This window comes from Kogia breviceps, chromosome X (genome assembly GCF_026419965.1).
Source record: "Kogia breviceps isolate mKogBre1 chromosome X, mKogBre1 haplotype 1, whole genome shotgun sequence".
NCBI classification, from domain to species: domain Eukaryota; kingdom Metazoa; phylum Chordata; class Mammalia; order Artiodactyla; family Physeteridae; genus Kogia; species Kogia breviceps.
Genome location: NC_081330.1, coordinates 67365773 through 67393333, shown reverse-complemented (window position 1 = coordinate 67393333; position 27561 = coordinate 67365773). Strand labels below are relative to the sequence as shown.

At 35.0% G+C, this 27561-nt stretch overlaps 1 protein-coding gene across 22 annotated transcripts in view; it reads right to left on the bottom strand.

Annotated features, from left to right (window-relative positions):
* ATRX (ATRX chromatin remodeler) overlaps positions 1-27561 on the bottom strand; it is a 253199-nt gene that overhangs the window by 81723 nt on the left and 143915 nt on the right. For all 22 annotated transcript variants that reach the window (XR_010838695.1, XM_059050734.2, XM_059050736.2 and 19 more), the window contains 10 exons: positions 27022-27163; positions 25753-25862; positions 24515-24661; positions 24181-24358; positions 17781-17918; positions 16307-16482; positions 14831-14948; positions 8355-8485; positions 6354-6442; positions 6052-6224 (listed from right to left, as the gene is read on the bottom strand). Coding sequence is in view for 21 of the 22 variants with exons in the window: in XM_059050734.2 (XP_058906717.1) it covers positions 6052-6224; positions 6354-6442; positions 8355-8485; positions 14831-14948; positions 16307-16482; positions 17781-17918; positions 24181-24358; positions 24515-24661; positions 25753-25862; positions 27022-27163 (1402 nt within the window). In the remaining variant the exon portion in view is untranslated. The remainder of the gene's footprint in view (positions 1-6051; positions 6225-6353; positions 6443-8354; positions 8486-14830; positions 14949-16306; positions 16483-17780; positions 17919-24180; positions 24359-24514; positions 24662-25752; positions 25863-27021; positions 27164-27561) is intronic.

Here is a 27561-nt window from a genome sequence, read left to right as displayed (position 1 = left end):
AACTTTCATTTTTAAAAATTCTTCCTTCTTGTTGCTATTCTTATGGGGTGATTTCTACTATTTTATCTACCAGATTACTTATCCCTTCTGTATCATCTCATCTGCCTCTGCTTCCCTCTAGTGTATTTTTTATTTCAGTTACTGTATTGAGTTCTGATTCTTTCTTACATTTTCTAAGTCTTTGTTAAAGTTCTCACTGAGTTCCTCCAATCGTCCCCTGAGTTTCGTGAGCACCCTTATGACTGTTTCTTTGAACTCTTTTATCAGGTAAACTACTTATCTGTTTCATTAGGGTTTATTTCTTCCTGGGGTTTTATTTTGTTACTTTGTTTGGACCATATTCCTCTATCTCATTACTTTGATCTTCTTTTGTGTTTCTATAAATTAGATGAAACAGCTACCTCCCCTGATCTTGAAGAAGAGGCCTTGTGTGGGAACATTCCCTGTGTAGACTACTTGTGCCTAGAGGCTTTGGCAGGCCAGGTGGGGCTGCAGTAGGCACCAGGTGGGGTTAATCCCTGGGGACCACTATGCCCAAGGCTGCCCTGGTGGGACCACAGAACCTGGAGGAGGGCCCAGTCCAGGGGCAGCCCCCTGTGAAGTACTGCACCCAAGGCTGCCTTAGGAGGATAGCTGGAGCTGGAGAGGACCTGGTCCAGGGGCAGTCCCTGAAGAGTGTTGGGCCATAGGCTGCCTTGATGGGGTAGCTGGAGCTGGAGCAGATATGGGGCAGGAGGAGTCTGGGGAGGGAACTCCAAACAATAGTGATCACCAGTGCCTCCTACCCAGGCAAGGGCTCCAATAGTTCCCTGTCATTTTGGCAGAAACTCTAGGGTTAGGAAACAGATTTCCTTTACATATACTGTAGGTGCCTTTAAAGTTTTTTTTCACTGTGTCCCAGGGTGAGTGTGTCTGCATTTGGATCCCTCAGCAATCCATCTGCCTACTGTAGATCACTGCGAAAGAAGAGGGGTTCCCATGGATACCGTGTCTCTGACTTTCCTACCAGTTTCTATGTGGTTCTTCTATTGGCAGCACCAGTTCATTCAGCCCCCAGGTCTTCAAGAGGAAATGAGTTGTGTTTAGGTGTAGATCACTGTGCTCAGGGGAGGAGGTGAGCATAGGGTCTTCCTGTGCCACAACCTTTCCAAGTCCACTCTATGTTTGTTTTCAAATATAAATGCTCACTGATAAAGCTTACTCTGAAAACACAGGCATACCTCAGAGATGTTGCAGGTTTGGTTCCAGCCCATCACAATAAAGCGAATATCACAATAAAGCGAGTCACACAAATTTTTTGGTTTCCCACTACATAAAAAAGTTAGGTCTACACTATTCTGTAGTCTACTAAGTGTACAATAACATTATGTCTTAAAAAACAATGTACATACCTTAATTTAAAAATACTTTATTACTAAAAAAATGCTTGCATCGTCTTGCTGAAGCAAGTCATAATCTCTGCTGGTGAGGGGTCTTGCCTCCATGTTGCTGGCTGCTGACTGGTCAGGGTGGTGGCTGCTGATGACTGGGGTGGCTGTGGCAATTTCTTAACATAAGACAACAATGAAGTTTGCTGCATTGATAATGGCTCTTCCTTTCATGAATGATCTCTCTGTAGCATGCAATGCTGTGTGACAGCATTTTACCCACAGTAGAACTTCTTTCAAAATGGGAGTCAATCCTCTCACACCCTGCAATGGATTTATCAACTAAGTTTATTAAATGTTCTAAATCCGCTGTTGTCATTTCCACCATCTTCACAGCATCTTTGCCAGGAGCAGATTCCATCTCAAGAAACCACTCTCTTTGCTCATCCATAAGAAGCAACTCTTCACCCATTAAAGTTTTATCATGAGATTGCAGCAATTCAGTCACATCTTCAGGCTCCACTTCTAATTCTAGTTATCTTGCTATTTCCACCACATCAACAGTGACTTCCTACCCTGAAGACTTGAACCCCTCAAAGTCATCCATGAGGGTTGGAATCAACTGCTTCCCAACTCCTGTTAATGTTGATATTTTGACCTCTTCCTATGAATCACGAATGTTTTTAATGGTACCTAGAATGGTGAATCCTTTCCAGGAGGTTTTCAATTGACTCTGCCCAGATCCATCAGTGGAATCACTGTCCATGGCAGCCATAGCCTTACAAAGTGTACTTCTTAAATAATAAGACTTGAGAGTTGAAATGACTCCTTGATCCATAGGCTGCAGAATGGATGCTGTGTTAGTTAGCAGGCTTGAAAACATTAATCTCGTTGTACATCTCCATCAGAGCTCTTGGGTGACCGAGAGCAGTAATATTTTAGAATTACTGTCAATGAGCAGAAATATTTTGAAAGGAATCTTTTTTTTTTTCTGACCAGTCGGTCTCAACAGTGAGCTTAAAATACTCAGTAAACCATGCTGTAAACAGATGTGAGGCCATCCAGGCTTTGTTGTTCCATTTATAGAGCACAGGCAGAGCAGATTTAGCATAATTCTTAAGGGCCTTGGGATTTTCAGAATGGTAAATGAGCACTGGCTTCAACTTGAAGTCACCAGCTATAATAGCTCCTAATAAGAGACTTAGCCTATTCTTTGAATCTTCGAAGCTAGGCATCGACTTCTCCTCTCCAGCTATGAAAGCCCTAGATGGCATCTTCTTCCAATAGAAGGCTGTTTTGTCTACACTGAAAACCTGTTGTTTAGTGTAGCCACCTTCTTGAATTATCTTAGCTAGATCCTCTGGATAACCTGCTGCAGCTTCTATATCACCACATGCTGCTTCACCTTGCACTTTTATGTTATGGAGATGGCTTCTTTCCTTAAACCTCATGGAACCAACCTCCATTAGCTTCAAACTTTTCTTCTACAGCTTCCCCACCTCTCTCAGCCTTCATACAATTGAAGAGAGCTAAGCCTTACTCTGGATTAGGCTTTGGCTTAAGAGAATGTTGTGGCTGGTTTGATCTTCTATCCAGACCACAACAACTTTCTCCATATCAGAAATAAAGCTGTTTCACTTTCTTATCATTTATGTGTTCACTGGAATAGCACTTTTAATTTCCTTCAAGAACTTTTCCTTTGAATTCACAACTTGGCTAACTGTTTGGCAAAGAGGCCTAGTTTTGGTCTATCTTGGCTTTTGACATGGCTTACTCACTAAGCTTAATCATTTCTAGCTTTTTATTTAAAGTGAGAGACAAGCAAGTCTTCCTTTCACTTGAACACTTAGAGACCATTGTAGTGTTATTAATTGGCCTGATTTCAATATTGTTGTGTCTTAGGGGATAGGGAGGACTGAGGAGAGGAAGAGAGACAGGGGAAAGGCCAGTTGGTGGATCAGTCAGAATCCACACAACACAAAATTTATCAATTAATTTGCCTGTCTTACATGGGTGCAGTTCATGGCTCCCCAAAAGAATTACAATAGTAACATCAAAGATGACTGACCACAGATCACCATAACAAACATAATAATAACAAAAAAGTTTCAAATATTGTCAGAATTACAAAATGTGACACACAGATATGGAGTGAACGATTGCTGTTGGAAAAATGGTGCTGATAGACTTGCTTAACACAGGGTTGCCGCAAACCTTCAATTTGTGAAAAACACAGTATCTGTGAAGTGCAATAAAACAAGGTATGCTTATGCTGAAATAATAAATCAAATATTTTGAAGTAGTTTATATACAGTCATTTCCTCATCATAAAATGTCCTAATACGATACTAAACTAAAACACAGAGATGTGGATGCTGTAAGGTAAACTTAAATGACTTATTCAAGGTGTTGCTTCTCAAAAAGTTCAGAAAGCTACTGCAAAAGAATTAAGCATAAACTCTGAAGTGAAAGTGAAATATGCAGTGAAAATCATAGCTCAGTTATAGCCATCTACTTATTTAATATCCATTTCAATTTCCAAGTGCAACATTTTGGATCTTTAATACTTCCTATTTAGGTTTTCTTACATTTACTATAAGAAAGTGATTTGCAAGGGGAATTCCCTGGCGATCCAGCGGTTAGGACTCGGAGCTTTCACTGCCGGGTCCAAGGCTGGATCTCTGGTCAGGGAACTAAGATCCCACAAGCCACACAGCATGGCAAAAAAAAAAAAAAAGTGATTTCTTTTTAACACTTACACAGCACCAGGTATATATGATCATGTGTTACGATCTACTCAGCCTTATATAGAGTTAATCTAGATCTAAAGAACAAAAATAGATTTTTATCATCTATTTGTTGTAGAAAATGTTTCTGATCAACTATACATGTAGATAGCTGAAATAAATAAAAAATACATTCATATATGAATGACTTCTATTTGACTGCACAGAGCTAAAATGAAACAAACACAATAGAGAAGTAGGCAAAGTTTGCCATTTGGAACCCACAGCCTTCCCTGTCTGCTTTTAAGTTCGTAATATGTAGCAACCTACTCTCTGCTCCAGTTCTTTTCAAACTTTTTCGTATTATGGCATATATGGAAAGCGATAGTACTTACAATAGCACACCAGGAAAACTGGAAGATGCTATTCATTTCTGAAGGTGACCCAGCTGCATAAGACCCCATCTATAGTTCCAACTGATGAACACATCAATACCTCAGCATACTTTTATGTAATCCATTTAGAGCACAGTATGAGACACACTGGTTAGTCTACTCTCTCTTTTCTCTTAACCATAAGTTATGAGAAAAATTTAACAAGAATATTTCAAGAAAATCATTCCCAGGAACACATAAACTTTAAGCTATTTATTTCTAATTATGAGATGAGAGACTGAGGAGAACTTAAGTGAAAATGCAGGTCAGTAGACCAGGGGAGGAGATAACAGAAGCTTCCCACTACTTAAATTAAACCATAACCATTCCTTTACTACTCTTAGAAAAGCATACTTTAAATCTAGTTGGAAGATGAATGCTGATAATAAACTGCCTTTATGGGGTAACAGGAGAGAAAAACAAGAAAAGAAATTTTATAATTTAATTTTTACTATTCCCCTGATTTCTTAGAGAAGTAAGCCAGGGTCTGTGGTTAGGCTGCCATCTGTCTATTCCAAGGAGGTACTGAAGAGAGAAATGTTTATCAAGGAATCACCAAATCTGTTCAGCTACAGGCCTGAGACCAGCTAAGCTTGTCTGTGCATAGGATCATTCACCTAGCTGGCATCCACATCTCTCTTCTCAGATGGTCTCTACTCCTTTGCTCCATGATTTGCAAATGCAACATATTTAGAGTTATTTACACTGTTTTGTCTTTATATATTTGATATTTCAAATATTCAGATATTTGTTCCCAGCACTGGAGTTCCTATACCCAGTCAGGCTGCACTAGGAGTATACAGAGCCTCAACACTAAACCTTCAAATGTAGATATGAGTAAAGATAACTTTAACCATTGGGAAGTTCAACAGAAGACTTTCACTGAGTATACACTCATGCACAAGAGAAAGAAAGAAAGAGAAAGTGAAACAGATGACACAAACTGTACCTGACACAGGGAAACGCAGAGACAATAAATATAGATTATGAAGAATTAAAAAGGAAAAAGACTAAACCAATGAAACTAGTTTTACTGTATAAAATGAATTATAATCATAGTTTATCATCTGAAATGCTTCCACTTATTTATATAGTAGTTAAGTGAAATTACCCTGGTAGGTTTGAAATGGGCTATATCTAGGTCTGAATCCCACTTCTACCAATCATTTATAAAAATAAAGATCTAACAGCACTGCGAGGCTGCTCAAGAATTAAATTAGCTAACACATGGAGTGAAAATAATACAGAGTTTAGGCATATACATGTAAATAAATGCTAGTTTTTCTTTTTTCCCTTCCTCTTAAATACCAGAGAGAGCACAATGGCTTGCCTGTAATTCAACATTCATCAAATATTTGTTGTTATTACTTGTATCTGATTATCCTAGATGCTTACCAATTGAGGAAAGACATTCCTTTGAGCCAACTAGTGAGGATAATTAATAACTGGAAACAGCACTGACATTACAATGACATATTTTCTAAATCAATGTTCCATGATAAACACAACATTTATCAGACTCACTTTCTTCCAGTTTTAAAGAAACCGAGGGATTGTTTCCTGTTTCATCCACATTTCCTTCACCACCTCCTCGAGATCTTGAATTCCAGACTTTAATCACTTCAACATCATTGTCACTGCCGCTTCCACTTGAGCTACTATCTTTTTTCCCCTTTTTCCCCTTTGTTTTCTTCTTTCTAAAAAAAAGAACAAATTCAAAGTACTATGAAAACACAGGAAAGATACAAGTGCCAATTATTAGAGGATGGTCAGCAAGTAGGGATTTTAAACATGTCAACACAGGGCACAAAAAGTATTCAATTTACTTTGTATAATCATCAGAGCTTAAACTCATGGAGGTTTCTTCAGAATCTGAAGCTATAAATTCATCCATACTGTCTTCATCAAAATATCCCTAGAGAAAAAAAAAGATGAATGTTTTAAGAATTTATATCAATTTACATTGGAAATTATGTTTATTTCATTTAAGGATAAGTTAATTGTTATGAGATAAGGAAGAACTGAAGAACTATCATAGATTAGAAAAAATAAAGGAGACATCATAGATATGAATAATAAATAAAATGTGAAATCTTGGATTAAATCATGGAAAAGAAAAAGGATGTAAGTACAAAAACTGATGAAATCCAATTAACGTCTATTGTTTAGTTAATAGTACTAACCCAATGTTAATTTCTTAATTTTGACCATTTTACTATGGTTATGCAAGATGTTAATCTATGACAAAGGAGGCAAGAATATACAATGGAGAAAAGACAGCCTCTTCAATAAGTGGTGCTGGGAAAACTGTACAGATACATGTAAAAGAGTGAAATTACAACACTCTCTAACACGATACACAAAAGATAAACTCAAAATGGATTAAAGACTTAAGTGTAAGGTCAGATACTATAAAAACTCTTAGAGGAAAACATAGGCAGAACACTCTGGCATAAATTGCAGCAAGATCTTCTTTGACCCACTTCCTACAGTAATGAAAATAAAAACAAAAATAAACAAATGGGATCTAATGAAACTTAAAACCTTTTGCACAGCACAGGAAACCATACACAAAACAGAAAGACAACCCACAGAATGGGAGAAAATATCTGCAAATGAAGCGACTGACAAGGGATTAATCTCCGAAATACACAAACAGCTCATGCAGCTCAATATCAAAAAAAAAACAAACAACCCAATCCAAAAATGGGCAGAAGACCTAAACAGACATTTCTCCAAAGAAGATATACAGATTGCCAACAAACACATGAAAGGATGCTCAACATCACTAATCATTAGAGAAATGCAAATCAAAATTCAATGAGGTATCATCTCACACCAGTCAGAATGGCCATCATCAAAAAATCTAGAAACAATAAATGCTGGAGAGGGTGTGGAGAAAAGGAATCCTTTTGCACTGTTGGTGGGAATGTAAATTGATACAGCCACTATGGAGAACAGTATGGAGTTTCCTTAAAAAACTAAAAATAGAGCTACCATATGACACAGCAATCCCACTACTGGTTATATATCCTTAGAAAACCATAATTCAAATAGAGTCATGTATCACAATGTTCATTGCAGCACTATTTACAAAAGCCAGGACATGGAAGCAACCTAAATGTCCATCAACAGACGAATGGAAAAAGAAGATGTGATACATATATACAACGGAACATTACTCAGCCATAAAAAAGAATGAAACGATGCCATTTGCAGCAACATAGACGGACCTAGATTGTCATACTGAGTAAAGTAAGTTAGAGGACATATATCACATGATATCACTTATATGTGGAATCTAAAAACAGGGTACAAATGAACCCATTTACAAAACAGAAACAGTTACAGATATAGAAAACAATCTTATGGTTACCAGGGGGACGGCGGGGGGGGGATAAATTGGGAGATTGGGACTGACATATACACACTACTATATACAAAATAGATAGCTAATAAGGACCGGCTGCATAGCACGGGGAACTCTACTCAGTACTCTGTTATGACCTATATGGTAAAAGAATCTAAACAAGAGTGGATATCTGTATACGTATAACTGATTCATTTTGCTGTACACCTGAAACTAACACAACATTGTAAATCAGCTATATTTCATTAAATTTTTTAAAGATTAACATTTAACACTCCTTCCATAATCACAATGCATTCAAACATATAATAATTAACTAGAAATAAAATAAGTTGTATTACTGTACCAAAAAAAATTTTTTTGAATATACAGTACGTCTATACAGATCAACCTTTTCCCTAAAGTTATTCTGCTTCCAACAGATACCTTTTGATCAACTTTAGGTTAGTTGATTTACCTTATTTTCTTTACTAATGTAGTCCAGCTGCAAACACCAAGGATGAGTCCAGATTCTACTTAACATCTGAAAATCTTGGAAAAGTTTTGCACCTGCCTTTCCTCTTCCACCTTCACTGCTATTACCTACACCTGATCAAAAGAAAAAAAGAGTTAATATTAAGACATAAGAATTCTCTAATTCAACCAAGGTGTTTTTAAATTAGGGCCTTAATTTTATCTGTGCCTTGGACTCCTTTGCCCATTTAGAGAATCTTATAGGCTCTCTATCTCAGAAAATTTCAAAACATATAAAATAAATAGGATCACAAAAGAAATCCATTACAGACCTACTAGAGCATGGACTTGAGGATATGGGGAGGGGGAAGGGTAAGCTGTGACGATGTGAGAGAGTGGCAGGGACATATACACACTACCAAATATAAATTAGATAGCTAGTGGGAAGCTGCAGCATAGCACAGGGAGTTCACCTCTGTGCTTTGTGACCACCTAGAGGGGTGGGATAGGGAGGGTGGGAGGGAGGGTGACAAAAGAGGGAAGAGTTATGGGAACATATGTATATGTATAACTGATTCACTTTGTTGTAAAGGAGAAACTAACACACTATTGTAAAACAGTTATACTCAAATAAAGATGTTAAAAAAAAAAAAAAGTAAAGATAAGTGACAAGAGGATTTGCCTGTTCTGATATGTAATGGAAAACCATATTAACTTTTGCTCAGTATATCATTAAAATGTGTTATGCTTTCATGGGAAAAAAAAAGTAAATTTCCAAAGGAAATAAAGAAGCAATAATAATTGGCAAAAAAAAAAAAAAGGAAAGAAATCCATTATACAGAAATTATCAAGATGTTTAAAAACAAACTTTTTATATAGTGGTATGTGTACCTTATTGATGCATTAAATAACAAACTATAGCAGTATTTTTAACAACTGCCTGAAATTCTGAAGCATTGATAAAGGTAAATTTGAGATATCGGTAATGACAATAATATATAGAAATATTTCTGATTTCTACTGGTAACAAAGTCACAATTAACACTAATACTACTTTGGTTTGTTGCCCACATTAATAATTGGAAAAATGCTGTATTTTTGATAGAGGTTAGTGAAAACATGTAATTTTTTTCTTATTCAGGTTTTTCTTATTCAGGTCCTAGATTCTAACCATAGACCCTAGATTACAAACTTCTGCTTTAGATAAAGCCACTCCCTGTATACAGTATTTTAGCAACTCTTTCTAATTATTCTTACACCAAAAAAACCTACTTCTAAAACTTACGTTTTTCATGTTGAAAAAAATATATTTCTCTTGCCCAGAGTAATTTCAACAAAATTATATTTTTCATATGAAAATGAAGTGAAAATTAAATGAATACACATTTCATTAATATGACAAAATCATCAAGAGGGTAAAACACAGAACAAAGCTGAGTTTTTTTAAAAAAATAAATTTATTTTTGGCTGTATTGGGTCTCTGTTGCTGCACATGGGCTTTCTCTAGTTGTGGCAAGCGGGGCCTACTCTTCATTGCAGTGCACGGGCTTCCACTGTGGCGGCTTCTCTTCTTGTGGAGCATGGGCTCTAGGCACACAGGCTCCAATAGCTGTGGCATGCAGGCTCAGTAGTTGTGGCTCACGAGGTCTAGAGCGCAGGCTCAGTAGTTGTGGCACATGGGCTTAGTTGCTCCATGGCATGTGGGACCTTCCCTGACCAGGGCTCGAACCCATGTCCCCTGCATTGGCAGGTGGATCCTTATCCACTGTGCCACCAGGGAAGCCCAAAGCTGACTTTTTTACAAAACAGCATTTAAGCAATAACATTTTTCTGTCTACAGTTTTAAAATATGTAAATTCACTGATAATTAATGTTTTGTCTCCATGAGGGACAAGAGTATCTTCAGTAATGATATGAAATATGAATAAAAATGCATAAAAGTCTGGTACTGATTATTTTGCCTGATAGAGGTATTTCTACTGTGTATGACAGAAATCATTGCTGTGAAAATGAGGCATCTAATTTCTTGATATACAACTGTTCATAGCATTCCCTTATAATTCTTTTATTTCTGTAAGGTCAGTAATAATGCTCTTTCATTCTTGATTTTAGTTATTTGTATCTGCTCTATTTATTATTACTTTGTAAGTACAACTAAAGAGCTATCAATTATCTTGATTGTTTCAAAAAACCAAGTTTTGGTTTCAATAATTTTCTCTACTGTTTTCCTTTTCTCCTTTATATTTATTTCTGATTAGTCTTCATTATTTCCTTCCTTCTTCTTGCTTTGGGTTCAGTTTGCTCTTATTTTAGTTTCTTAGGGTAGAAAGTTAGTTATAAATTTGAGATCTTCTTTCTTAATATAGGTATTTACAGCCATAAATTTCCCTGGAAGCATTGCTTTATCTGCATCCCCTATTTTAGTATATTATGGTTTCATTTTCATTTACCTCTAAATATTTTCTAATTTCCTTTGTGATTTCTTCTTTTGACTCATTGGTTGCTTAAGAGCATGTTATTTACACATATTTGTGAATTTTTTCACTTTCCTTCAGTTATTGGTTTGTAATTTCATTCTAATGTGGTTAAAGAAAATATTTTGTGTGGATTTTATCCTTTTATATTAAATGAGGCTTGTGTTATGCTCTAAAATATGGTCTATCTTGGAGAATGTTCCATGTGCACTCGAGAGGAATATGTATCCTGCTCCTACTGGACAGACTGTTCTACAGATGCCAGTTAGGCCTAGTTTATTCATAAGTGTTCTTCAAGTCTTCTATTTCCTTGCTGATCTTCTGCCTAGCTGTTCTATCCAATATTGAAAACCTTATGAGTTTTTAAAATTAATGTGAAGAAGTGAGAGATTTCAAAAAAAACTAAGCTAAACAACTACCATTTATTCTCCAAGAAAGGTTGATTAAAAAGTCAATTTTTATTTTGGTGGGTAGGAACTACTCTTGTACATACCATAAACATCTTCTATTATAAAACAATTTCATAAGACTTTTAGGCCCAACTGGCTAGGGTAGAATGTTAAAGGGGAAAAACTGAAGTCTCCTCTACCTACTGTACTGATATGTGTTAGAGTTGATATTCTTTGTGAGGAATGGGAACCACATAAAAAGAATATGCTAATAAGGTAGCCAAATAAACATCCACAGAAAAATGTTCTCTATACAAAAGACAACTGACAATTATTATTGAATCATTCTATCCTAAAAAAAATGTTTTGATGCCAAATGGCTTTATTTGGGAATACAAGCACAAAAAAGGGCAAGTAAATACATAATGACAAGTGAGTCTTCCTTTCACTTGAACACTTAAGAAACTGAGGTATGCCTGTATCTTGTTCTGGTTTTGATTTACATTTTCCCTGACGGCCAATTATACTGAGCATCAGTTAGAGCAGTGATACTCAAGCAGAGGGTACATCAAAATCACCTAGAGGGCTTATAAAAATGCAGCTGCCTGAGCCCTACTCCAGAACCACTGAATCAACCTCTAATGTGTGGCACTTAGACCCATTCATTTTTAGAGACAAAAGGATATTACTGTTCTCTATTTTTAAGAGTACAGTTCAGTGGCATTAAGTATAATTGAAATGTTGTGCAACCATCAGCACTCTCCATTTCTAAGACTTTTTTCCATCATCCTAAACAGAAACTCTGTACCCATTAAATGAATCTGACTATTCCAGGCACCTCTAAGTGTAATCACACAGGATTTGTCCTTTTGTGTTTGGCTTATTTCATTTAACATGATGTCTTCAGGATCCGTTCATGTCAGGATTTCTTTCTAAGACTGTAATATTCCATTGTTTGCATATATCATATTTTGTTCATCTATTCATTACTTGATGAAGATGGATTGCTTCCATCTTTTTGGTTATTATGAATAATGCTATGTAAACATCAATGAGTAAGTATCTATTAGAGTTCTTGCTTTCAATTATTTTGAAAGTGGAATTCTACCTAGAATTGGAATTGCTGGATCATATGGTAACTCTCTGTTTAACTCTTTGAGCAACTGCCACAGTACTTTCACCACGGGAGCTGTACCATTTTATATTCCTAGCAGCAATGCACCAGGGTTCTCATTTTTCCGTATCATTGCCAACACTTATTATCTTTCTTTATCTGATAGTCATCCTATTGGGTGTGAAGTGTTATCTCTTGGTTTTGATTTACATTTCCTGAATAACTAATGATGATGTAGAGCATCTTTTAATGTGCTTATCAGTCATTTGTATTATCATTTTTGGAGAAATGTCTATTGAAAACTTTGCCCGTTTTTGAATCGTCTTGTTTGGTTTTTCGTTGCTGCTGTTGTTAGGTTGTAAGAGTTCTTTATATATTCTGGATATTATCCCCCTTTTAGGAAAGTGACTTACGAATATTTTCTTCCAATTTGTGGACTGTCTTTTTATGTGCTCCATTTTTGTATTCCTTAAGACAGTGTATGGATTTTAATACTGATTTAAGCTTAAAATCAGGCTGTTTGAAAACTAAGTATTCACACTTGTAAAACCTAAAGTTGTTTACTGAAGGTAGAGGCTTACATGTAAATATAAACTTCTGACACTTGATGGTAAAAGGAAGACTGCAGGATTATACTTTTTAGAGAACAAAGGAAAACTAAGAGGATGTTAATTTTCTTGAAATTCATTAAATTTAGCCTCTCATGACTTTAATTCTGTAAATATTAAATATATTATAAATTATCACTACTAAAATTAACATCAATTTGTTTCTAGTATCAAAAGCAAAATTTATGTGAACTTTTAAAAGCCAAGTCAAATATAAAAAGAGTCAAATATAGAAACAAAAGAATTTCTGGAATATGTAACAGAAAAAATACCAAACATTTTAAATGCAAGTGAGATAGGTAAATGATATTTTGGGAGAAACACTTTGATGGTTTGTAGTGAGAATCAAGATAAAGTAACCTTTAATATAATCCATTTAGCCTTTTATGGAAGTTTTTTCAAGGGGGCTATTAACTCAGGTTATTCTACTTAAAGGAAAATAAAACATCACATTTAGTAGGGGGAAAACCCAAGACATTCTCATGACTGAAAGATTCATGGCACCAGATAATAATTTAGCAATTATACCTTTCTGAGTTTAGAAGCTTTGGCAATTAGTACCTTAGATATTTACTCCTATCAACTGAAGTCACATAGAATGAGGCCCCTTTAATTCTTAAATACTGCACTGCTCTCAAAAAGAGTACATTTTAGTATCTACACATGAGCTATTAACATTTTGCTGTTGGTTATTAAAGACAACTGATTCTTTAATATTTGAAAACATCTAGTACATTCCTCACAATAAAACAAAATTTCAAATGGAGAAAATATTAAATGACCAAATTTAGTACCCTTTATTACTCAGAGATTAATGAAAGATAGGTCTGATAATCCCTCTCTTTCTCTCTCTCATTGGAATTTCTATATTTGGTTACTTAATCATGTCTGCAATTTTTGTCATTCAAAACAGAATGGTACTGATACAATAAATCTAATAGTTTATGATTACTATACAAATGAAACTGCGTGCCTTGCTGGAAAGATCTCTTCCCAAAAGTCAGTCAGAAAATTTTGTTTTTATAATACAGCAAAACAACATTTCTATACCTCTTTTCCCCAAAGCAGAACAACTGTTGAGGACTATCATCATTATTCTACTTTCTAAAATGCACTGCTGTCACAAAGAGTATTACTTTAACTATTGATAAGATACGAAGTATCATTCTAATATGTGTGTAGACACCTCCACCCTCCATTATTTTTTGATCAACTATTGTATCCACAATGGCTGAAGGGTGCCTTCTAACCTGTAGCTCCTAAATAAATCTGGCACATACCTGGGGAAAGGTACCAGAATAAAGTGACTAACAAGTAAAACCAGACCAAACAGAAACTAAAGTTTTGCTCTGTGAACAGTGACAACCTCAGGCATACAGACACACACAAACACACAAGTTTACTGATGATGAAACAATATCTATTCATTGTATTTTTAAAAAGCACATAGAAAATAGTACAAAATAAAGTTCCACATAATGTCATCACCCAGAAAATAATGATTTATTAACATTTTTGTGTATTTTAGGCATTTGTACATGTTTTTATTGTAACATTGGGACATAATATGTGCCCTGCTTTGTATTTTGCCTTTTTTCCTTCAAACTTTGTCAATTTGATACCTAAGAAATGATTTCATAAGTTTGATTTACAGGTTTTTTATTATTAATGTGGTTGGATATTTTTTAATAATACACAGGAATTTTATTTATCTTGAATATTAGTTTTTTAAATTAGAAATATTTTGTGCTTTTACAATATAAACATACCCATTTTATGCAAATGCAAAATTGCAAAAGAACAACTGACATGGTGAAATTATCAAGACAGCATTCCTCAGAAAAAGAATGCTTTAAGAGAGAAAACAAAAACAATAAACTAAGTGTATTTGTTACCTGTCAAGTGATCTAAGTAGTACTGATAGAGTTTGCACTGAATAGGAGTCATTCTCACAGCTAACACGTATTCATGTTTTGGAGGCAAGAACTTTGTTAATGCTGTATAATCTTTCCTCTGCAATTAATAGAAAGAGAATGAAAATTAGTTAAATATATGACAGGAACTAACTGTTCTAATAATTATCACTGCTAGCAACTAAAAAAAGTACATAAATAAATAGGTACCAGACATATAAGAAAACATTTACTTAAACATATTTACCCTCTTTAATCACACAATGATCCCATATAATTGCAGTTAATGTATTTCATGTGACTATACAATATGACGCACTGGTAAAAAGATACTGCAACACACCAGGCAGGTTTTAAATTGAAGTGGCCATATTACCAAGTGAGCAATTTAGGTTTTCAAATGGTCTCCTCTATATAGAAAAAAAGAAAAGAAAAAAAGGTGGGGAGGGGATATAGTAGGTAGTGCTAGCAAAAAGACTTGCTTTAATCATACAGTAAAACCGTTGAATCAAAGTTTGATGCAGTCTGGGTTATCCTTTGGGTAAGATGTGCCAACATGCCAGAGGATAACACATAACGTCAGGGGGAATGTTTGCCCAACTGAGAAAACAAGCCAAGTATAGGCACTCTTGAAACCATTTAATATAGGAACAGGAAAGAAAGAACACTAATGTGCTAGATACAAATGACTACCTAAACCAGAAAAACACTGCCTAAGTAGCAGCAGTAATAATAGAAATACAGTACTTGCTAGTACCTCTGGCTAATCTGAACAAACAGGATGACTTCACCTTATGTAATGGTAGTATATTCAGTCAAAAGAATAGCCTGTCTCATCTGTTACATCTTTTTTGCTACCATAAATATCTAGTGTCTTAAGAAAAATACAGAACTAAGAAAAAATGCAGTCAGTCTCTACATACTTATCTACTCATTTTAACAAAGGTTTACTGAAGATCCATGTGTAAACAACACTATTAGCCCATTAAGGTTACTGTATGTACTTGAAATTAATAAAACTGTTTCTTCAGGATTACATTAATATGGCTTCACTCATAATTCATAATTGCCTTTCCTAAAACCATTTCAAACAAATGAGGTTTGGAATACTATACTATAGAATTAGGTGAGCACAGAAATTTCTTAATCATAATAGCTATGTGTTCCTTTTACATACTCCCTATCTTAAGGATGAGACAATTTAAACATGAACATATTAACATATGAAGTTATACACCCAGAAAATGAATTAAACAATTATGTTCTAAACCTCTCAATGCAATTTTTTTAAGTTCAATGCTGCATAAACTTTGGAAGAGACTGCAAAGAGATTTAACTATACAACTATTGATAAATGCTGAAAGGAGAAAGAAAACACAACGTTTGAATTCAGAAAACATTTTGAGATTGCAATATATCAAAGTAACAATATTTTATTACTGTGGAATGTACTTGTACCTGAACACATCCAGCTAACATTTCATAGAGAATGTGAGCACGTTTTTTCATTACTCTGACATCTACCATGGTAGAATCTGCACACTGACCATTTTGGATTGGATTTATAAATCGATTCCTGAACTCCTTAATGGATCCAAGCAAATTCTCTTTGATAAAGTTAACCATGCAATGATCTAAGAAAGAAGATATTAGTTCATTAACAATAGTAACGGCTAAAAGAACTGAGAACAATTCTCTGATAAAATGCTCATGTCAAAAAGGCATGCCATGGAAGCGTTACAATTAAGCTACAAAGAAAGAACACCAAACTGAGTGTAGACTAATACTGGTTATCAGTATGATCTAGAACTGGATTACCTAAATCAGATGAGAAACTAAAATAAAACCCATCCCAAAATTCTAGACATGAATGTTTAAGAAAACACCAAAGAACATTTTATTTGAACTCACTAGTCTTTTTAATAGATACTGAGTATAAAACAACTGCTCTATAATTCTAACCATGATTTTATGGTCAGCAAGGGAATCTTGTGAAAAAAACATATAGATACTGAATCAAAATAAAATCAGGTAATAAACTACTATATCAAATTTTGTATTAACTGATTTAGTTCCAGAAGTCCTTAACAGAGTAATCAGTTGCCCTATACTATACAGGACCACAATGGGAAACAGGGCAACAGTCTTTAAATGGGGCAACAGAAAAGGGGGAAACTGGAACAGACAAAAATAAAGATAAAATATAGATACATATTATAGATAAATATAAACAAGGACAAAGTGAGACAATAACCAGTATTACAAATAATAAAATAGAAAACAGTAACTATAAATACACCAAAAGAATGTAAATAACATAAAAATAACAAAAAGCTATCAGAACAGATTACAATAGGAAATTTCAATTTGTTATTTGCTGAGTAACTCATGTTCCCTCTTTAGTGTCACCACATACATATGAAAATGAGGGAAATTCACAAGTCACTTCCCTGGGTTCACATAATCTATCCTCAGCCTCAGCAAACTGTATCCTGACATCAATTCAACATAGCTCTCCTCCAATCTCCACCTTTCTAAAACTTTCATGCTTAGCATTTCTTTTCAATTTCCTATCAGTACCTCCTCCAAACTGGATATATTTTGTTACAATATCTCCTGAATAGTCACAAATGCATTTGTATTTTTAAAGCAATCATTAAGACTTCTGATACCTTGCATATACTTCAAATTCTGTATTTGTATTTGAACACTCATAATGGCACACCTCTTGACTGTGGTTTACCATTTATATTTATAAAACATTCCACTTGAAATGAATGGTATACTTTCACAGTAGACTAAGAATGGACCTATGTAGTTCATGGTCAGAGACTATACTAGAATAAACTAAAGATAGGCAGATGGCGACATGGCAAAAATATATCTGAGGCAATGCCAATACATTATAGCATAACTACAGATATTGACTCACACTCAATTAGGTTATTTTGAAGTGGGGTTCCTGTTAAAATAATCCTCCTCCTTGATCGTATAGAATTCATAGCTTTTGAAACAGCAGAAGCTTCATTTTTTAGGATATGGCCTTCATCACAAACAACAAAGTCAGGGCCTAGAAAAACAACATTTAATTAACATATAATAAAACTAAAAATATAATCCATTTAAGTAAAGTTAATCGTTTTACAGTGCTGCTCTTGTGGAAAGATAAAACAACATCCTGATAAGAAGTTATATTTTATCTGTATATGGTTAATGTGGCTCTTACTAGTATTAATTTTATTAAAGTAGAGTATTAAAGTACTACTATGGATGGTACTTAAGGTTCTCTGAGAGTACAAAAATAGGCAAGAATAGAAATAATCACACAGATGAAAAGATCCCAAGAGATCTGGGGTATCTGAAAAAAAAAGTATCTTTAACAAATGAAAAACAGTGTCTAAAGATACATTTCAGGACTAATGTATCAAGTTAAAACTATCAACTGAGACTAAGCAATTTACATATACATGAAATGACAAATTTCAAAAATTACATTTTAAGAAATAATACATAAATCACAATAGGCCAAGTAGTATTTCCCATTTGACTTATTCCTAATAACTAATACCCACTGCTGGGGAAAAATTTAACTGATAAAGGACCGCTAAACTGATTGTTACATGGGTATGGGGGTTGGGGGGAAAACACTTTCCAAGCTATAAAAGATCTCATAGCCGAGAGTGACTCTTTCAAAAGAAATACATATGATTATTTTATGAAAATAACCATATGTATTCTTTGCTAATGTATCCTATAAACACAATTTGCTTGCTGCTTAACGTACACACAAATTATTTAAATATTGATTCAAACAATAGCAGTTGTCAAATTATCCTCTATATGTTAGGCATTATAGAAAATGCATCTTCTACATGATTTCAAAAGTAACTGCTTCAGTACGCTTGATCAAATAACACAATTGTTATTCAGTATTTAGATTGGGCTACATGAATAGTAAGACATTTTAAAATTACTAATCGACTTTCTAAAAACTAAAATATGTATCTTGCTTTGTAAATTACCTTTTACGCAAATGATTTAAATGATTTCTATGACCTAATATTCAGTGTTCATGAAGGTGTGGTGAAGCAGGTACTCTCACATACTCTTTGTGCAAGTCTAAATTAGTAACAAACATTTTGGAAGACAATTTTACAGTATCTCTTAAAATGTAAAATATGTGCACCCTTGACTCAAATTTCAATTTCTAGGAATTTATCCTTAAGATATACTTCCACGAGTACCCCAAGATACATAAAATATTCTCTGAAGTATTGTTTGTTTAGGGTGGAAAATTGGAAACAACTTAGAAGCTTGTCAAAGGAGGTTAATAAAACTATGCTATAATGGAATGTCACAGAACTAAAATTAATGATGTAGATTTCTATGTAATAACCTTGAAAGATATGCCAAATATGTTATTTATATTAAACAAAAAGAAGTTTCAATATCTATATTATGATCCCATTTGTATTTAAACAATCACCTCAAACAGGGTGATTTTTATCTATATATACATATATGTAGTAAAGGATTAATCTGGCCCAAAGAAAAGTTTAGCCTTTGCCTCCACCTCTAGGGAGGTAACCTCTAAACTCCTGGAATGTCTGACCTGATAAAAATATCTCTGCTCATGTGGATGGCTTGGGACACATCAGACAGTCTATGCTAACATGATGGGGGGTGAAGAGAGAGCAGCTTTGGTCATGTGGCATCTTCTCAACTTCTGGAGGGGCTAGAGACTAAGATCACCCACATGGGTGGTCAACCATGTCTATGTGACCAAGCCCAAACTCCAAGGCTCGGATGAGTGTGCCTGGTTGACAATACTCCATGTGTATTGTCACACATCACTTCTGGGAGAAGTAAGTGCTGTCTGCACGATTCCACTAACAAACTGGGTGTGGAACTCTCCTGGGCCCTGTCCTATGTGCCTTTTCCTGTTGCTGATTCTAATCTGTATCCTTGCACAGTAATAAACCACAACCATGAGTATAAAGGCTTTTCTGAGTTCTGTGAGTCCTAGTGAATTACTGAACCTGAAGAGTGGCCTTGGGAACATCCAAAGAGGGGTGGGATAGGGAGGGTGGGAGGGAAGGAGACACAAGAGGGAAGAGATATGGGAACATATGTATATGTATAACTGATTCACTTTGTTGTAAAGCAGAAACTAACACACAATTGTAAAGCAATTATACTCCAATAAAGATATTTTTAAAAATGGGCAGAGGATCTGAAGAGACATTTTTCCAAAGAAGACATACAAATGGGCAACAGGTACATAAAAAGCTCCTCAACATCACTAATCATCAGGAAAATGCAAATTAAAACCACAATGAGATATCACCTCCCACCTATGAGAATGGCTATGATAAAAAAATCCAAACAAACAAACAAACAAAAAACCAAGATATAACAAGTGTTGGTGAGGATGTGGAGAGAAGGGAACCCTTGTACACTGTTGGTGAGAATATAAATTGTTACAGCCACTATGGAAAACAGTAAGGAGGTTCCTCAAAAAACTAAAAATAGAACTACCATATGATCTAGCAATTCTACTCCTGGGGATATAACTGGAAAAACTGAAAACAATAATTTGAAAAGATACACCTCAATGTTCATAGTGCCACTAATTACAAGAGCCAAGATATGGAAGCAACTAACTGTTGACAGATGAAAGGATAAAGAAGATCTCTCTCTCTCTCTCTCTCTCTCACTCACTCACACACACACACACACACACACACACACACACACACACACAGAGAGAGAAGAATGTTACTCAGCTATAAAAAATAATGAAATTCTGCCATTTGCAGCAATATGAATGGATCCAGAGAATACTATGCTTAGTGAAATAAGTCAAACAGAGAAAGACAAATACTGTATGATAACATTTACATGTGGAATCTAAAAAACAAAACAAACAAATGTATATAGCAAAACAGAAAATGACTCACAGATATGGAAAACAAACTAGTGGTTACCAGTGGAGAGAGAGAAGGGGGGGAGGGGCAAGATAGGGATATGAGACTGAAAGATACAAACCACTATGTATAAAACACATAAGCAACAAGGATATATCGTATAGCACAGGGAATTATAGCCATTATCTTGTAATAATTTTTAATAGAGTATAATCTGTAAAAATACTGAATCACTATGCTGAACACCTGAAACTAATATAATGTTGTAAATGAAGTATACCTCAATTTTTTAAAAAAACATTAAACTCTACATTACAAAGAATAAACTTTAATGTATGCAAATAAAATGAAGGAACCGACCTATGTAACTTTAGAAAATAATGTTTGGAAATTATAAAGCTACAGACAAAAGCAATCATACATAAGCACTGTACTCTAGTTGGTAAATTTGTTTCTCATGAGGGTATAGGTTAATAATTCTAAAACTACTTTACATATATGATGAGGCTGAATAAATAAGTAAATGGATGGTGGATGGTTGAAGCCAAGATTCTCACTGTTGAAAAAGACAAGTAACAGAATAACAAAAAAAGACTAAAATGAACCCTATGATACTGAATTAGAGTCAAATATATCATTATGACATCAAGTTTATGTTTATAAACACACACACACACACACACACAGATAGATTTGTGTATATACCTGGATTCGTAGACCTATCACCTAGTTCTGTCTGCTGAGTGAACCTAGAAGCAATGACACTGCAGTAGCAACAAACACACCCAGTGCCCAGATCTTGGTTCGTAAATACCATTTTTCAGTGAAAGGAACCATGCATGGTTCCTTGTTGAAATGATGGACTCCAGGGCAAGGACAAATTAACATGATCCTAGAGCATACTACCAGAAAGTAATGAAGTGCTCAAAAAATCAAAAGGATGAAACATCAAAGGGATACAGGAACCAATCTGAAAGAGCTCCCAGTGGACAAACTGGAACAATCTGAGCAACAAAATAAATAATACAGTGCTAGTTCTAACACATAAACTAATAATAGATGATTAATCTATCCTGATATAAATCAATGACTAATTAAATAAATGGATAAGAAGGGACAAATCTTTCTTAAAGAAAAGTTCCAAATTTAAGTGTAGATACTGCCCACTACAAGAGATGGAGCTTAATTTTGGCCCTCCCCCCACTTGGATGGGCTAGACTTAGTGACCGACAAACAACAGACACAGGTGAAAACAGTAACTCTACAGCAGAGAAACCTGGCAAACACTACCTTAACCAAGTGATGAAAATTAACATCACTAGTGATATCATGTGGATCTAATTTACCCTTGATATAATGTGAGGAAAAGGATACTACACCTCTAGTACATTATTTCAAAAACCCATAACCCCAGTCCAATGACAAGAAAAACAACAGATACTAGTGAACATCCTACAGGATACTTTAACAGTACTCCACAAGACTGACAAGATAACAGAAAATAAAAGAAAGACTAAGAAACTGTCACAGACCAGAGGAGACTGTGGAGACATGACAATTAAATGCAATGTGGTACCCTGGATGAGATCCTGGAACAGAAAGTGAACAGTAATATTAAACTGGTAGAATTCAAATATAGTTTGGAGTTTAGTTAATAATATACCAATTTCTTAGTTTTGACAAATCTGCCATGGCAATGTAAGATGAACAGTGGGGGATTTGGGTGCAAGGTAAATGGGAGCGTTCTTTACTATCATTTCAACTTTTCTGTAAACAAAAAAACACAAAACATTCCAAAATAAATTTTTTAAATGTCACTAAATGACTTACATGGAAATAACAAACATTACTCTTCATGTTATGAGCTTTAATTTCTTTTTAATTCATTTCCTCATGATCACCATATTAAGCATCTGAAACTTGTTTCAACTGTTCCAAGGAAACCTTCTGAAAAACATGCTGTTCACTAGCTCATAGCTCTCTGACAACAAAACAACCACAGGACTTCTAGATGACTATTTTAATCATAAGAAAATGATAAACTTATTATTAGGCCTTAACACTTACAATGGCAATTAGTTTAGTACATGCTAATTACATCATTATCTTAAAAAAAGAGGCAAAAGGGTACTAACTTTCAGTGATAAGATGAATAAGGTCTGAGGACCTAATGTATAATATAACATCGTAATAACATGGCAACTGATAACAATGTATTGTATAACTGAAATCTGCTAAATGAGTAGAGCATAAATGTTCTGACCAAAAAAGAAAAAGAAAACTAAGTGAGGTAATGATGTGTAACTCAAAGGGGTTTATCCTTTCACAGTGTATACATATATCAAATAATCACATTGTGTACTTTAATTATGTTACAATTTTACTTCTCAATTAAACCTCAATAAAGCTGAAAAAATAAATTAAAAATTAAAAGTAAAATTATAAAGGGGCAAAGCCAAGGATTCTAAATAATACTTGGATTAAATAATTCTAAATTATTTTGGCAGTGAAAAATTGGACTTTCTCAACAAACATCTAAAGCCTCAACGTCTTAAAGTAATTAGATATTGGGGCTTCCCTGGTGGCGCAGTGGTTGAGAGTCCGCCTGCCGATGCAGGGGACACGGGTTCGTGCCCCGGTCCGGGAAGATCCCACATGCCGCGGAGCGGCTGGGCCCGTGAGCCATGGCCGCTGAGCCTGCGCGTCCGGAGCCTGTGCTCCGCAAAGGGAGAGGCCACAACAGTGAGAGGCCCGCGTACCACAAAAAAAAAAAAAAAAAAAAAAAAAAAAAAAGTAATTAGATATGACAAAATAAAGTTTGAAAAGGAAAAAATACAGAATACAGACAACTAAATATTAATTGGTTCTGCAGATCGTACAACTTGCTGCTTTTACAAGTAGCAAGTATGAATCAAATATTTGGATCTTGCATCATGAAGATTACTGTTAGAAGGAATGACAGCATTGCAAATATTAACCTTCCATAGTGATGACCATTTAAAAGACGGAAAAAATGCAGCCAATTCTTCTAATGACATGAAGTTGGGAAAGAAACGTAAAGAACTGTTTTCAGAGTACGGAGAGAGCTCTTGTAATCATCTAATATTCAGATAGTCAGAAGAATCTGCGATTGTGACACAGGTACCTGGTGAATTTTTAATTGTTTACAAGGTCTCCCCTGAAAACCTCAAACACTTCCAGACTCAGCAAATGAATTCTGAACATCTGGCAATACTAAGGGTGATTTCATCTTAATGAAATTATACTAAGAAACAAACAGAAGGCAAAAACCTGAATGATAAACAAAAACCAGCTACTTAGTAGTTGGTCAATTAGTATTTGTTAAATATAAGCATATTTTTCATTCAACTTGTTTCTTTATCTCAGTGCCTGTTAATATTTTACCTGGATCAACCAAAGCTTTGTTAAATATTTCTTTAAGTTTCCTACTCTTCACATTCCTTCCTTGAGCAAGATTTCTGTACATCTCATAGCCTATGATCATAACACCACCATCTTCTTGCCATCTCTGCAGCATGTAGCTTCTCTCCTGAGGACGTTTCACAGTTGCTAATTCAGAGACCTTTTGTGAGGAAATAAAGATTTTTAAAGGTAGGAATGTATGAATACTAAGTATCCCCACTGAAATATGCATCATTGGTAATTAAAAATCTTTTTATTTTACTACATGAATTTCATGCAGTTATTCTGATAATAGAAAACATTCTAAATATGATACCTCAAGCTTCTCATCATCTTTTAATCCCTCTTGCCACTTCTCAAATTCATTCATCCAATTCAAAGCAGTATTAAGAGGACAAACCACTAAAGCTGTGCTGAAATCCAATTTGTCACACAAAAGAACCGTATGAAGAAAGCTTACCACCTACAAGAAAACAAATTAAGTTGCCACCTTCATTTAAATATCTGCAAAAAAAAGTTAATAAATTGAGGAAACTTACGATAGTTGGGTTTTGGGGTTTTGTTTCGTTTTTTGTTTTTTGGTTTAAACAAGAAAGCAACCAACCAAAGGTCAACAGGGAAAGAGACAGGTACAATAAGGGACTTCAACTAGATGATATATAAGATCCTTCCAACTCTAAAGCTCCATGATTCTACAATCAGTAATAATAATATGAATATAAAAAGTAACCACACCAAAACAGCTACTAAGTCTCTAGTCCCCAGAGAACATCCCTATGATCTTCAGAAAATACCACTGCCCATTTAGAAGAGAATTATGTTATTGAGTATTTTTCCATGTAAAGTGCTCTGACTCACTGAATCTATAGTAATTGTCTTATGGCTTGAAATTTTATATATATATATATATATATATATATATATATATATATATATATATATATATAAACACTAATTCCACATCTCTGCTACAACTCCTGCAGTCTTCCTGCAACTTCCCGCATTCAGAAATGTAGTGTTTTAATAGTGAAAAATATATTATGTTCTCATTACTATAGGATCACAGACTGTTAAAAAGTCGGGAATTCCCTGGCAGTCCAGTGGTTAGGACTTGACGTTTTCACTGCCAAGGGCACGGGTTCAATCCCTGGTTGGGGAACTAAGATCCCGCAAAGTCACGCAGCATGGCCAAAAAAAAAAAAAAAAAACAGTGTTGTAAAGGAACTTCTTTTCCACCTCAGACTCTTTGCAGTTTTACTGGCTATGCCTGTAACCCTACTCCTTCACTTCATTAGGATCTCTGCTCAAAGATCACTTCCTAAAAGATGCTTTCCCTCTCTATTCTTCCTTAACATTTATTATCTGAAAGTACATATTTCTTATTTTATTTGATTAAAATCTCTCTCCCACACCAGAATATAAGCTTGAGGGAGAAATCTTGTTATTCTTGTTCATTGCTTTATCTCCAGCCCCTACAACTGTGCCTGGAACATAAAAGAATACATATTCTTCAATTAATGAATGCACAAGAACAGAATACCTTCATGTTCTTACCTGTAAAGTCTTACCAAGGCCCATGCAGTGAGCGAGAATGCATCCTGAACCTGGAGATTTCTTTGTTTTTTTAACAGACTCACAGCAGCAATCCCACATAAACTGAACACCTAAAAATGACAGCTTCGTTATGCTCAATTTAAAGGCTCAAGTTAAAAAAAAATCTTCCATCAGGACTTTCCTGGTGGCACAGTGGTTAAGACTCACACTCCTAATGCAGGGGGCCTGGGTTCAATCCCTGGTCAGGGAACTAGATCCCGCATGCATGCCACAACCAAAGTTTGCATGCCACAACTAAGGAGCCAAAGAGCTGCAACTAAGGAGCATGCCTGCCGCAACTAAGACCTGGCACAGCCAAATAAATATATAAGATAAAATAAAATAAAATAAAATAAATCTTCCATCATAAACACATCAAAAACATAACCAAAACTTCTAAGAAATAGAATTTTTTAAAAAGAGAGATAAAAATCTCTTAAATGTAAATGAGATTTGTTTTACCCCTCCCCCCACACACTAAGGTTAACTAGAAAAAAATGTGAACACAAGCACACAAGAGGGTAACTTTCACTCCTCTCAGCTATCACAGTAGACCTTCTCCATTCCCTGGGATGGTCCAAAGAGACATGAATAATCTAAAACAGAAACTTTATCCAAAGAGAGAATAGATTCCTATCAAATATACTTTCAAGTTTATTGAGTCAATCAGGAAAAAAAAAATCCAGGAGATAATTCATCATTTCTCCCTTTATTCAACATTAAAAACTGAACAACAAAGGGGCTTGCTACCTAAGGAGTAGGAACTATAGAACTTCCCTTATGAATTCATTCAAATACACAATCAAAACTGATTCTACTCTGACAAAGCAGAGTATAGGGATAATTTGGTATCTTTCCAAAACCAATGTAGGAATATTATTAACAAACATACTTGAAAAAGTATTTCCTGAAGAAGGCTTTTAGCTAACTGTACCTCTCCCTACCCCACAGCTGCCCTTAGCCAACCACTGCAGATTAAGTGAAATTCACTTGCTATATATACCCATTTGTGAGGGGCAAACTTCCACTTTTATAATACTCATTTTCTTTGCAATTGTCCAGTTTTATTCTTCTTCATTTGCTTATGCACTCCATAAGGGCAGGGATCATATTTGTTTTGCTCACCAGCAGAAATAACTTCAGTACTTAGCAGAATGTGAGGCACACAGGGGACAACAAATATTGGTAAAATTTAACTAAAAATGCTTTAATCATCTAATAGTTTCTTACCATCTACTTGATGGGGTTTCAATTTGATAACCATATTTCTATGAACCTGCACTAAAGGTTCTTTGGTTTCTTCATCTTCATCTAAAACCAACTTGGTTGTTATTGGACACTTAGTGGGTGAAGCATCTTCAATTTCTATCACCTACAAGAAGATAATTATAGTTAAGCTCAAAGAAATCTTTCAAGCAGTGGTGGAGTATGAGTCTTACTAAGGGAAATTTTGCAAAATACAGACACATCTACTTCCATACCATACATCCAATATTCTGGTTCAGTAAGACCAGGACAGATCACAGGTTTATATGTTTTCCAAAAACAAAAACCTCCACAAGACTTTGAATCACTGTGGTAATGTCGCTAACTTAGCTCATCGGTTCTCACCTTGAACATCTCAACACGTGTTAGGTAGAGGTATGACAAAAGTAGCACTCTAAATTAATCCATGGCACCACCATTATAATTCGAATAGACACATGGCTCCCCAAAAGGGATTTTTCTATTCTTCTACAGGACATGTGAAAATGTGCAAGGGCACTTATG